The sequence below is a fragment of the Entelurus aequoreus genome, linkage group LG25 (assembly GCF_033978785.1).
Source record: "Entelurus aequoreus isolate RoL-2023_Sb linkage group LG25, RoL_Eaeq_v1.1, whole genome shotgun sequence".
In the NCBI taxonomy this organism is placed as follows: domain Eukaryota; kingdom Metazoa; phylum Chordata; class Actinopteri; order Syngnathiformes; family Syngnathidae; genus Entelurus; species Entelurus aequoreus.
Window position 1 is genome coordinate 29004846 of NC_084755.1, and position 12216 is coordinate 29017061.

The 12216-nt window shown below is 42.7% G+C and overlaps 2 protein-coding genes and 1 gene segment (V, D, J or C); 1 reads left to right on the forward strand and 2 right to left on the reverse strand.

Annotated features, from left to right (window-relative positions):
- tmem205 (transmembrane protein 205) overlaps positions 1-12216 on the forward strand; it is a 74459-nt gene that overhangs the window by 24869 nt on the left and 37374 nt on the right. The window lies entirely within an intron of this gene.
- Positions 1-12216, reverse strand: part of LOC133642725 (uncharacterized) — a 37619-nt gene that overhangs the window by 12286 nt on the left and 13117 nt on the right. Inside the window, 2 exon segments of one of the 2 annotated variants that reach the window lie at positions 2891-3199; positions 3906-3956. In one variant, coding sequence covers positions 2891-3199; positions 3906-3956 — 360 coding nt within the window. 2 annotated transcript variants of the gene reach the window in all.
- On the reverse strand, positions 8995-10443 carry LOC133642726 (zinc finger BED domain-containing protein 4-like). Its single transcript, XM_062037081.1, has 2 exons — positions 10349-10443; positions 8995-9807 (listed from the first exon to the last, which is right to left on the reverse strand). The coding sequence occupies exons 1-2, from the start codon at positions 10408-10410 to the stop codon at positions 9153-9155; spliced, it is 717 nt and encodes a 238-aa protein (XP_061893065.1). The 5' UTR covers positions 10411-10443; the 3' UTR covers positions 8995-9152.

Genomic DNA, 12216 nt, shown 5'->3' on the forward strand with positions numbered 1-12216 from the left:
AGATTGGTGGTAAATGGCACAGCAATACGCCACACCGTTCCTTTTCCACTGATCAAGGCTGAGCGTTAACTGGCCGTAGACTGAATACACGCCTTGGTTTTCTACAGGTTGGGTGGTCCTGGTGACGTATGTGGAGTTTACGGGGTTGTCATCGACAAGCCAAGACACCAGAACCTCTTGGGGGAAGAAGTCTTTCACTAAGCAAGTCAGGGTAACCATGTTTTTAACAGTTTGTTCCACTGGAGGCATCATAAACACCGCAGGATTTTGAGGTGATTTATCTGCAAGTGCGACAGAACAACATTTGACCACAGGAAGTAGTATCAAACATTTACAGTTTTCTTACCAGCAGTTCTTTTATAGGCTTTCTTTACTGGGTGCGCAATCTTTGAATGCTTCACCACGCAGTTGCGCTCTATCCCTTTGCTCCATTCGTCATACGTGATGTCAAGCCGAGTCTCAAATGGGCCCGAATTGCCCGGCGGGGGGGCTTTCAAGGTCCCGGCCATCTCGTTGCCATCCTGGTCCTCCCACAAAATACTCAGCACAGATAGCCTGCTAACTTTGACCTGACATATCACCGTGCCTTTTTTGTTCAGAAAGATGTCCTCCATTGTGGGGCCGCTGATCTGTATATCGACATCCGCCTCCGGGCATCCTTCGCCTGTTGAATGGACAGGAAGACTTTTTCAAGGCCGTTGTGTGATTTACATTGAGTGTGTTGCATTTTAGCTCGCGTTCACACTGGTGGTTCGGACCAAAAATATATGCATTGAAGGACTTGATTGGACACTTTTATTGACCTAACTCAATTATTTCAAACCAAAATGAGTTGTTTTTGAGACGTTGCTATTTTTACCAGCTTATTTGTACTAGGGCAGTTAAATCATGTGATTAATCACAACATAGTACATTAATCATGGGTACACGCATATTAATTACACATTTTGCTTTGAGCATACATGTTCCTTTACTTTAACTGCAGATGGTTACCTGAAAGGTGGCATACTTTTTTTGTTGTACCACAAACATAATGCACCCAATTCTTGAAGTGAGGATCAACGCTTGATTCAAACCAATTTTTGCAAAATATTTAAATATATAATTAAAGTAATGCTGTTAAATGTAACGAGTTAACTCATGTGATTCATCAACCGAAAAATTGCATTAATCATGCGTATACACAGATTAATCACGCAATTTATTTTGACCGCACATGCTCCTTTACCTTAACTGTGGATTTTTACCTGAAAGGTGCGTGGGTTGGTATATTTATAGAGAGAGATGAGTGAGAGGACTCCGACTGGTGTGCTCTCTGGCATATTTAATTTCAAAATACACCCGAGGGGACTTAGGATACAACTTTCTCTGAATTTTTGAGCAGTGCATTCAAGTAAAACATTTTAAAATGTTGCTGTATGTCATTGTCACGTTAAAAATTACATTTGTGCCCAATTACAGGGGCCTTTCTAGGGTCATTTAAATCATGCAAGCAGGTAAAAAGGTAAATCTCATCCCAATTTAAAAGTGTGATTAATCAGATTTGAATAATTAATCATTTGACCACACTAATTTTTACAAACACCCTGTTGTCACACACAAAGAGTCTTACATATTTGTAATTTTTGCATGCTTTGTTTGCAATCAGAGTTTGATTTAACCAAAGTGTGAACACAGCCTAAAATAAACAAATAGAAAAGTACTCACTACATGAATCTGGGGCACGCGTGTTGCTCACAGATGAGTTGATATACACATCTCCATGTGCGTCCCTCCCCTTAAACTCGCACCTTACAGTGGTGCCAGATGACCACTCGTCGGACTTGAGCGTGATGAGGCTCGCCGCGCTGTAAAGCGTCGTTCCATTTGCAGTCTTTCTGGCCTTAGACAAAGTTATGACCTGCTCTATTCCGTGGGAGATGTCCTCTTCGTTATACAGCCATTTGAAGTCATAAACATTTGGGGAAAAATCTTTGGCAAAGCAGACGATTGAAGCCTCATCTTGACCATGAGAGGAGGCCAACACTTTCAGAGTTGGCAACTTGTAAAAGGACTCTGAAACACGAACATATTAAGTATATGTCTGCACAACAAATATATATACACAACTCAAAACGTCATTTGAATGCTATTTCTCATGGCTTCTGCAGGGTCGACACTACTAAAACAGCAAGATTAGATCGTACACAACCTGCATGTGAGACAAGCAAGCGTAGATTAAACAAAAAGCAAGCAAAAAACTGCTGCAACAATTATTTCCCTGACAGACAAGGCAGAGTAAGCAGCTGCACAAGGAAGAGTCAGACCTTTCTTTCCACCTTACTGTTGGCTTTAGCACCAACAATAACATCATTTGTGTGGATAGTATGAAATAATGTGCAATTTTCAGATAAATGTGTTGTGTGTAAACATTTTTTAACATAAAAAAATCATCTAATTCTAATTACCCCGTTCCAGATATCCAAATATATTTACACAAAACACTTTTTGCAGAGCTTAATTATATTTTTAAAAACAGGTATAGTTTTTAACATCACTTTTACCTTTTTGGAGGACTACTGACAAGGATGAGCTACTAGCAGTGTGGTGCATTCAGTGACAGTCTGGAAATACGTCTTCTAGGGCTCTTGTTTGACTATTACTGTACACTACAACTTAATTTGGCTCCATAGTGGGTTATTTTGTGTAGAATACAAAATAACCCACTTTCAATCATACTAAAACCGGGGCATCTGAAAACCAATATATATTTTTTCAACGACTTCAAATACACCGAATCCAAATATACTACAAAAGTGACAGCACATTACTGTGATTACCTTTAGCTGTGTCACATTCATTGTACCTATTTTAAGACTACACTACAAGATATGCTGTAAACACGTCTTACCTTCTGTTTTGGTGATCACGGCATCAACAGTTTTAGTTGAATGTTTGGCGACACATCGAAATTTGGCCCTGCTGTCCCAGTCGGCTTGCCTCACTCGGATCTGACTGACTCCCGTGTAAAGGTTGTCCTTCTCCACTGAAGGATACTGAATGAAGTCAGACAAATCGGTCCCGTCTTTGCTCCACGCAAACGTCAGTGGAAGAGGTTTGAAGCCGGTGGCCAGACAGCCGAGAGTGACCATGTCTCCTGCTCCGGAGCCACATTGCATCAGAGGAAAGACAGTGGGTGGGACTGGTGGGACTGGTGTGCCTGTGAAAGGAAAAGCAAGTTGTCAGTTGAGATCAAATTAAATGAAAATAGTAAAGGGAAGACACATATTAAACCATATTCAAATTGTAGGAAAAGAAAATAAGTAGTCGGTTATGATACGATTCCATGAAAATGGTGAAGAGATAACACCCACCATATTAAACCATATTTAAATTGTAGATCAAATTGCACAATAGACCTTATTATATTTTAAATATCACAAATTATTTAATTCTCATTTATTTGACATTTTGAGTGAACATTTTCTTAACATTGGAAAACATCTTTATAAATGGAATAGCTCACTCAAAAGCTTAGAAAAACAAAACCTGTTTGATTATTAAGATACCACAGTGCATAAACTCAAATTTAAGCAAAATAATCATTGTCATATTTCATAAGACTCCGTTGCTGTCGATGATAGATCAAGTTGCTAATGTATGCTATAATAACCTGTCAAACAACTAAGAAGATTGGACTCGCCAAAGCGCCATTATACTCATTTCAGGTGTTTTTTTCAATTGTTATGTAATATCTCACAGATTTTAGCATATATTGGCTTCTTAAGATAGGCAAATTGGTCTAATTCTACTGTTCAAATACTGGAACTACTTGATATCAATAAATTATTGCACTAAATCAGAAATATTAAAATAATGTACTTGTCCTTTCCAGTAGAGTAGAATTACCACAAATGTTGACTTACCAGATGTAACTGTGACTTGGGTTCCTTTTCCCCAGTAGTCCAAGTAGTACCACAGTGACATAAAGTAAGAGCATTCTAATACAAAAACTTTCCAAATATAGAATTAAAAATGTCTCAAAAGGACGTAACAATTACTTACCAGATGTAACTGTGACTTGCGTTCCTTTACCCCAGAAGTCCATGTAGTCATAGCTGTCACAGTGATATAACATAATGTGTTTACAATGAAAATACTATTACATAAAAAAAAGAATGAACACAGGAAAAGCTGTTCCTCAAAAATTATTTCTCAAGCAACTCCCTTGAGATTTGATATTTTTTCCGGTGTGCTCCCTGACGTTTTGATTGTGTTTGGATATGTGTGCATAGCCAGAGATGGGTAGTTATGTGCTACATTTATTTTGTTATACAATTACTCAAGTAACTTTTTGGATAACTGTACTTGTCTGAGTAGTTTTAATACAACATACTCTTTACTTTTACCACTTTCACTCCGCTACCTTAAGTTTAATTCTGATCGCTACATGTTGGTCTAGTGAGTGAGGTGACCAAGAACCCGATGGTCACTCTGTCAGAGCTACAGCATTCCTCTGTGGAGAGAAGGGAACCTTCTCCAAAGACAACCATCTCTGCAGCAATCCACCAATCAGGCCTGTATGGTATAGTGGTCAGACGGAAACATTTCTTCGTAAAAAGTTTGCTTAAATGCACCTGAAAGACTCTGACCATGAGAAATAAAATCTTCTGGTCTGATGAGACAAAGATTACATTTTTCGCCATGAATGCCAGGCGTCATGTTTGGAGGAAACCAGGCACCGCTCATCACCAGGCCAATACCAGCCCCACATTGAAGCATGGTGGTGGCAGCATCATGCTGTGGGGATGATGGAATACAGAGACTGGTCAGGGTAGAAGGAAAGATGAATGCAGCCGGAATAGAAAACACTTTAATGCCTGCAAAAATTTTTAGGGCTCTGGTGGTCTCTAATAAGCCTGCGTACTTGAAACACAAATATTTTAAAGTTGGACATGGGGAGACCCTAGAATAATACGTTACATTGATTAATACGAGACGTAACAAACGCATGTATAATGATCTCTAAGTCACAAGTGGACAAAATGGGACACATTTCTTACATTGAACAAAGAGCACAGTCTTCAAGTCAAATTAATTGTGTGTTAAACACACTTGGCCAATAAAGCTGATTCTGGCTCTGATTTTAATGATATTACTGCTGTTTTAGTAACATTCTTAATATGCAGCAGAAACGAGAAAGTTGGGTCAAAAATAATGCCAAGATTTTTTGCAGAGTCGCTTTGGACAATTGTTTTATTATCGAAATTCAAAGTGGTAACCGCAAACAAGTGCTTGTTTCTAGCAGGACAATAATCAACATGTCCGTTTTCTTTGAGTTAAGATGCAAAAAGAATAACCATTTTGTTACACAGAGTTAATACTATATCTGCTGCTATTTTAGCTGACGAGTATGTTCTGACCCGCAAAGGAAACTTCAATAAAGCCTTTTCTCCGTCGCAGCATGGTCCAATCACGCACCATCAGATAAGTAGGCAACATGTGGCACCATCTAACTATGGCACATGTTGAAGAGGTTCATTTAGCCTACTGATGGCACAGTTAAAGTAAGGCTCATGTGCACATACTGCAAGAAACCTAGTCATTTGATAAACAGCTGTCCCTTGTTGAAGTGAACCAAATCAAAACCAGTAGTTCTGGTAAAGGCCCCTTCAGTGCCACATTCCTTTAAAAGTGAGTGTGCGGATCCAGCTGTTTATTCCCCTTTTATTATGAAGGGTGCTGCCTCACTGTCTGATAGGAACGTAAGAGTCCCAGTTACTATTTTACGTGATACTGCAGTCTCAAGGTCTATTTTCCTTTGTGGTGTGTTGCCTCTTTCATATAAAACCTCCTTAAAACGTAACGAGCTGGTGCAAGGCTTTGGAATTAAATTTGCTAATTTACCCATGCACTCTGGTGTTGCAAGCAGTGAGCGGAGACGGGCCGGGGTGGTAATTCTTGTTGCCCCTCGGCTCAAAGCCCGTACGTTGGATTTTAATCCGGGTCGGGGAACGGGTCCTGACTGTTGTTTGTGCTGATGCACCAAACAGCAGTTCAGAGTACCCACCCTTTTTGGATTCCCTTGAGGGAGTACTGGAAAGTGCTCATGGCTCATGGGACCCCCAAGGCAGCGGACAGGTACCGACAAGCCAAAACTCTGACATGGGAAGAGTTTGGCGAAGCAATGGAAAACGACTTCTGGACGGCTTCAAAGTGATTCTGGACCATCATCTGCCGCCTCAGGAGAGGGAAGCAGTGCACTGTCAACACCGTATATGGTGGGGATGTTGTGCTGTTGACCTTGACTCAGGACGTTGTGGATCGGTGGAGGGAATACTTTGACGACCTCCTCTATTCCACCTACACGTCTTCCTATGAAGAAGCAGTGCCTGGGGAATCTGTGGTGGGCTCTCCTATTTCTGAGGCTGAGGTTGCCGAGGTAGTTAAACTCCTCGGTGGCATGGCCCCAGGGGTAGATGAGATCCGACCAGAGTTCGTTAAGGCTCTGGATGCTGTGGGGCTGTCTTGGTTGACAAGACTCTGCAACATTGTGTGGACATCGGGGCAGGTGCCTCTGCATTGCCAGGTGGTTCCTCTCGTTAAGAAGGGGAACCGGAGGGTGGGTTCTAACTATCGTGGATCACACTCCTCAGCCTTCCCGGTAAGTTGTATCTGGTTGTACTGGAGATGAGGCTACGCCAGATAGTCGAACCTGGGATCAAGAGCAGCAGTGAGGTTTTCGTCCTGGTCGTGTAACTGTGGACCAGCTCTTTACTCTCGGCAGGGTTCTTGAGGGTCAATGGGAGTTTGTCCAACCTGTCTACATGTGCTTTGTGGACTTTGAGAAGGCCTTCGACTGTGTCCCTCGGGAAGTCCTGTGGGGAGTGCTCAGAGAGTATGGGGTATTGGACCGTCTGATTGTGGTGGTCCACTTCCTGTATGATCGGTGTGAGAGCTTGGTCCGCATAATAACTTTTATGGACAGAATTTCTAGGCGCAGTCAGGGCGTTGAGGGGATCCGGTTTGGTGATTGTAGGATTAGGTCTCTGCTTTTTGCAGATGATGTAGTCCTGATAGCTTCATCTGGCCAGGATCTTCAGCTCTCACTAGATCGGTTCGCAGCCAAGTGTGAAGCGACTGGGATGAGAATCAGCACCTCCAAATCCGAGTCCATGGTTCTCGTGCGGAAAAGGGTGAAGTGTCATCTCCAGGTTGGGGAGGAGATCTTGCCCCAAGTGGAGGAGTTCAAGTACCTGGGAGTCTTGTTCAGGAGTGAGGGAAGAGTGGATCGTGAGATCGCCAGGCGGATCGGTGTGGCGTCTGCAGTGATGCGGACATCGGTCCATCGTGGTCAAGAAGGATCTGAGCCAGAAGACAAAACTCTCAATTTACTGGTCAATCTACGTTCCCATCCTCACCTATGGTCATGAGCTTTGGGTTATGACCGAAAGGACAAAATTAGTTTCCTCCATCGGGTGGGGTGCTTTTTCTTAGAGATAAGGTGAGAAGCTCTGTAATTCGGGAGGAGCTCAAAGTAAAGCCGCTGCTCCTCCACATCGAGAGGAACCAGATGAGGTGGTTCAGGAATCTGGTCAGGATGCCCCCCGGACGACTCCCTGGGGAGGTATTTAGGGCATGTCCGACCAGTAGGAGGCCACGGGGGAAACCCAGGATACGTTTGGGAGACTGTGTCTCCCGGCTGGCCTGGGAACACCTCGGGATCCCCCGGGAGGGGCTGGACAAAGTGACTGGGTAAAGGAAAGTCTAGGCATCCCTTCTTCAGCTGCTGTCAACGCAACCCGACATCGGATATGCGGAAGAAGATGGATGGATTGACCCAAGCACTCTCTTCAGGTGGCCTTTTTTCTCCCCACCATTCACTGTGTTACGAGCACCATTTTATTGATTATTTCCCATTACTCTTTACTAGGTAATTCTTTTAGTGAGGTAGTAGCTAAACATGATAAACATGACATACCAATACACGATTTGATGCGATCTAAAAGAATGTTCTGATCAACGGTATTGAAGGCAGCACTGAGAACAACACTGATGTAGCGTGCCTTTCAGCTGAGCTAGCACTATATTATACCATACCCTGAGTTACAATAGGTTGCCATTTTGAGCGCACCAATACTCACATGTTTGTGATGAAAGCGTCACTCTCCACTTCATCTCTGCATCCTGACAGGCAGCAACGTCCTCTGACTGGTGCTGTTGTAGAGCATCTGCACAGGGGTCCCCAACATACTTGCCAACCCTCCCGAATTTTCCGGGAGACTCCCGAATTTCAGTGCCTCTCCCGAAAATCTCCCGGGACAACCATTCTCCCGAATTTCTCCCGATTTCCAGCCGGACTTAAGGCACGCCCCCTCCAGGTCCGTGTGGACCTGAGTGAGGACAGCCTGTCGTCACGTCCGCTTTTCCTTCATATAGACAGCGTGCCGGCCCAGTCACGTTATAACATCTACGGCTTTTGGAGAGTGCACAACTGCACACACAACAAGAAGGAGACGAAGCAGAAGAACGAAGAAGAGACAGTCATGGCGACGACGAGTGACAGAATAGAACGAGGATGGACAATTTCAACCCTAAACTCACTCCTTTCCTGCAAATTGAATTTCACAGATGCTGCCCATACCTATGCTCCTTCAGAGGCACTTTCAAATACAACAATGAGTAGAGGAGTGTCATGTGTGTGTATATGTGTAAATAAATGAACACTGAAATTCAAGTATTTATTTTATGTATATATTAGGGCTGTCAAATGATTAAAATTTTTAATCAGATTAATCACAGCTTAAAAATTAATTAATCATGATTAATCACCATTCGAACTATGTCCAAAATATGCCATTAACTGTATATTTTTGTGGGAATTGAAAGATAAATGACAGAAGACATGTGCATTTAACATATGTATGCATGTTTATTTTAATAACATCCTGTTTTTTACAATGACATTTCCTCGTCAAAATAGGAAAACAAAATAGGATGGCGTCTCTTATTTAAATGAAACTGAAATAGTAAAACAAAATAGGATGGTGTCTCCTTCTGTAACACACTAGCCATCTTGGCCATTTCTCTTCAACAAAGGAAAAACAAAGAGATTTCTCTTTTTTATCAAACCAAAAGAACATGGCCTACACAATTACATGTGGCCCGCTTCTCTATTCATCCTTTAGCCAGTTACTGAGGCAAACCAATTTGTCCACATTTTCTGAGAGTAAAGCTGACCGCTTCTTTTGCACAATGTGACCGGCAAGTGAGAAGAGTCTTTCACAGGGAACTGAGGATGCAGGAGTGGCTAGATATTTCCGAGCCAACGGAGCCAGCTTGTCATGGGCTCCTGCATGAGATGACCACCACTGCAAGGGACAGTCCGTCATTTCAATGGTGGGCTCTGCTCTGTACCTGTGTAAGGCTCTGTCAGGCTGTACCTCTTCATCTGATTCTGAATCTGAGCCCAGCTGTAGAAGAAGGTTCATTTTCTTCTTGGGTGGCCCATCTTCAGTAGTGTGTGAAGGTCTTCCAGGTGATTCACGCAGAAGGCCTCCAAGTTTGGTCCACACCTCCTCTCTGTCTGCCTTGGGCACACTTTTCAAGTCCTTAAAACGTGGGTCCAGTGCGGTTGCAATCTTGAGCCATGCATTGTTGGTGTGTTCTTGGCGGGAGCCTAGGTCGTCTTTGAATTTGGTCTTAAATCTAATCATGTATGCAGGGTCCTCATCAGAAGTTTCCATTACACGGTGTAAGTGGCAGAGGGCAGGTAGTACCACTGAGCAGGAGACGTAGGCCTCCCCACCCAGGATCTGAGTCACATACCTGCAGTGGAAAACACACACACACACACACACACAGAGAGAGAGACACAGAGACAGATACACACACACACACACACACACACACACACAGACACAGAGACAGATACACACACACACACACACACACACACACACACACACACACACAGAGACAGACAGACACACACACACACACACACACACACACAGACAGACAGATACACACACACACACACACACACAGCCACAGACAGACACACACACACACACACACAGACAGATACACACACACACACACACAGACAGACAGACAGACAGACACACACACACACACACACAGACAGACACACACAGACAGACACACACACACACAGAGACAGACACACACAGACACACACACACACACACACACACACACACACACACAGAGAGAGAGAGAAGGAGAAAGACTCAAGTAAATTACTTGAATGCAAGTTGTTACATTTAATAGTAGATTAACGTTTGGTTTAATAATTTAATTTCAGCCTACAATGAATTTCCACATTATATGATGGAAGGCTTACCGGCAGGGCTCTAGAAGGGTCTCCAGTCTCTGGAGTTTATCCCATTCTGCTGGCGTCAGCATGACGAGATTATGCTGCTGTTGATCCAGGGTTGCTTTTATTGCTGCTTGATTGGGGATGATGCGTTTGACCATTTCAAGTGTGGAATTCCACTGCGTTGGAACGTCTTGGATCAGTGGCTCCTGCTGCTGTCCGAGTTTCACCTGCTCTGCATTCAGCTCCGTTAAGTTTGCCGGGCTGTGTTTAAAATGTCCCACAATCTTGCGACACTTGGCTAATGCAGGAACAAATCCGCTGTCAGCGAGACTCACAGTGATGCTTCTCTGTATGACGTGCGCGATACAGGGCATATGCTCGTATGGTAGAATACGAGCCGCAGCAATCATATTGCGTGCACTGTCAGTCCCAATGGTTGTAACTTTTCTTTCAATTTCCCACTTGCATGCCACAGTTTGAAACTGTTCTGCACATGCCTCTGCAAAGTGGCGTTCTTCCGTTTTCATTATAGTTAGCGCAAAGGACTGCAATTCCCATGCTTTAGTTATTAAATGTGCAGTTACTCCCAAGTAATTTGTGTTACTCACTGACGTCCAGTGGTCTCCTGTCAGGGCGACATATTCCGCTTGAGCTAAAGCCGCCTCTTTTTTCCCCTTTTCTGTTTCATAGAGTGCGTGGATACTTTTCATTATTGTGCCTCTGCATGGTGGCTTGTAGGATGTATCGAGGGACGCCACTTTCAAAACATCAGCGAAGCCCTTATCTTCAACAATGCAAATCGGTCTACAGTCCTTTGCGACCCATTTGGCAATTGTGTTAGTTAATTTATCCGAGTTGGACTTGCTTACTGGTCTGCGTTCACTCAGGGTTGTCTGACGCAAGCCAGGTGTAGCACTGGAAGCCCCCACAAATGCATGTTTAGCGTTGAGATGGTATTTAAGGCTTGAACAGGTTCGGTGAAACTGAAACTCTCTGTTGCAGTGCGTACAAATGACTGTCTGTTTATTTATTGTTCCATCTTTGTTCTTCTTAAACTTAAATCCCTCCAGAGGGCCAACCTGTTCGTCTTGCTCCATGTTGCTGCTCCGTTCAGTGTCGGGAGGAATTATGGGAAGTATGGGTGGAGGGATTCTGCGCATGCGTTAATTACGTTAAAAAATTTAACGTAATTAATTCCAAAAATTAATTAACGCCGTTAACGCGATAATTTTGACAGCCCTAGTATATATATATATATATGTATATATATAAATAATAAAATACACATATATATTTATATATATATATTAATATATATATATATATACATATATATATATATATACACACTACCGTTCAAAAGTTTGGGGTCACATTGAAATGTCCTTATTTTTGAAGGAAAAGCACTGTACTTTTCAATGAAGATAACTTTAAACTAGTCTTAACTTTAAAGAAATACACTCTATACATTGCTAATGTGGTAAATGACTATTCTAGCTGCAAATGTCTGGTTTTTGGTTCAATATCTACATAGGTGTATAGAGGCCCATTTCCAGAAACTATCACTCCAGTGTTCTAATGGTACAATGTGTTTGCTCATTGGCTCAGAAGGCTAATTGATGATTAGAAAACCCTTGTGCAATCATGTTCACACATCTGAAAACAGTTTAGCTTGTTACAGAAGCTACAAAACTGACCTTCCTTGAGGAGATTGAGTTTCTGGAGCATCACATTTGTGGGCTCAAAATGGCCAGAAAAAGAGAACTTTCATCTGAACCTCGACAGTCTATTCTTGTTCTTAGAAATGAAGGCTATTCCACAAAATTGTTTGGGTGACCCCAAACTTTTGAACGGTAGTGTATATATATAAGAAATACTTGAATTTCCCCCCC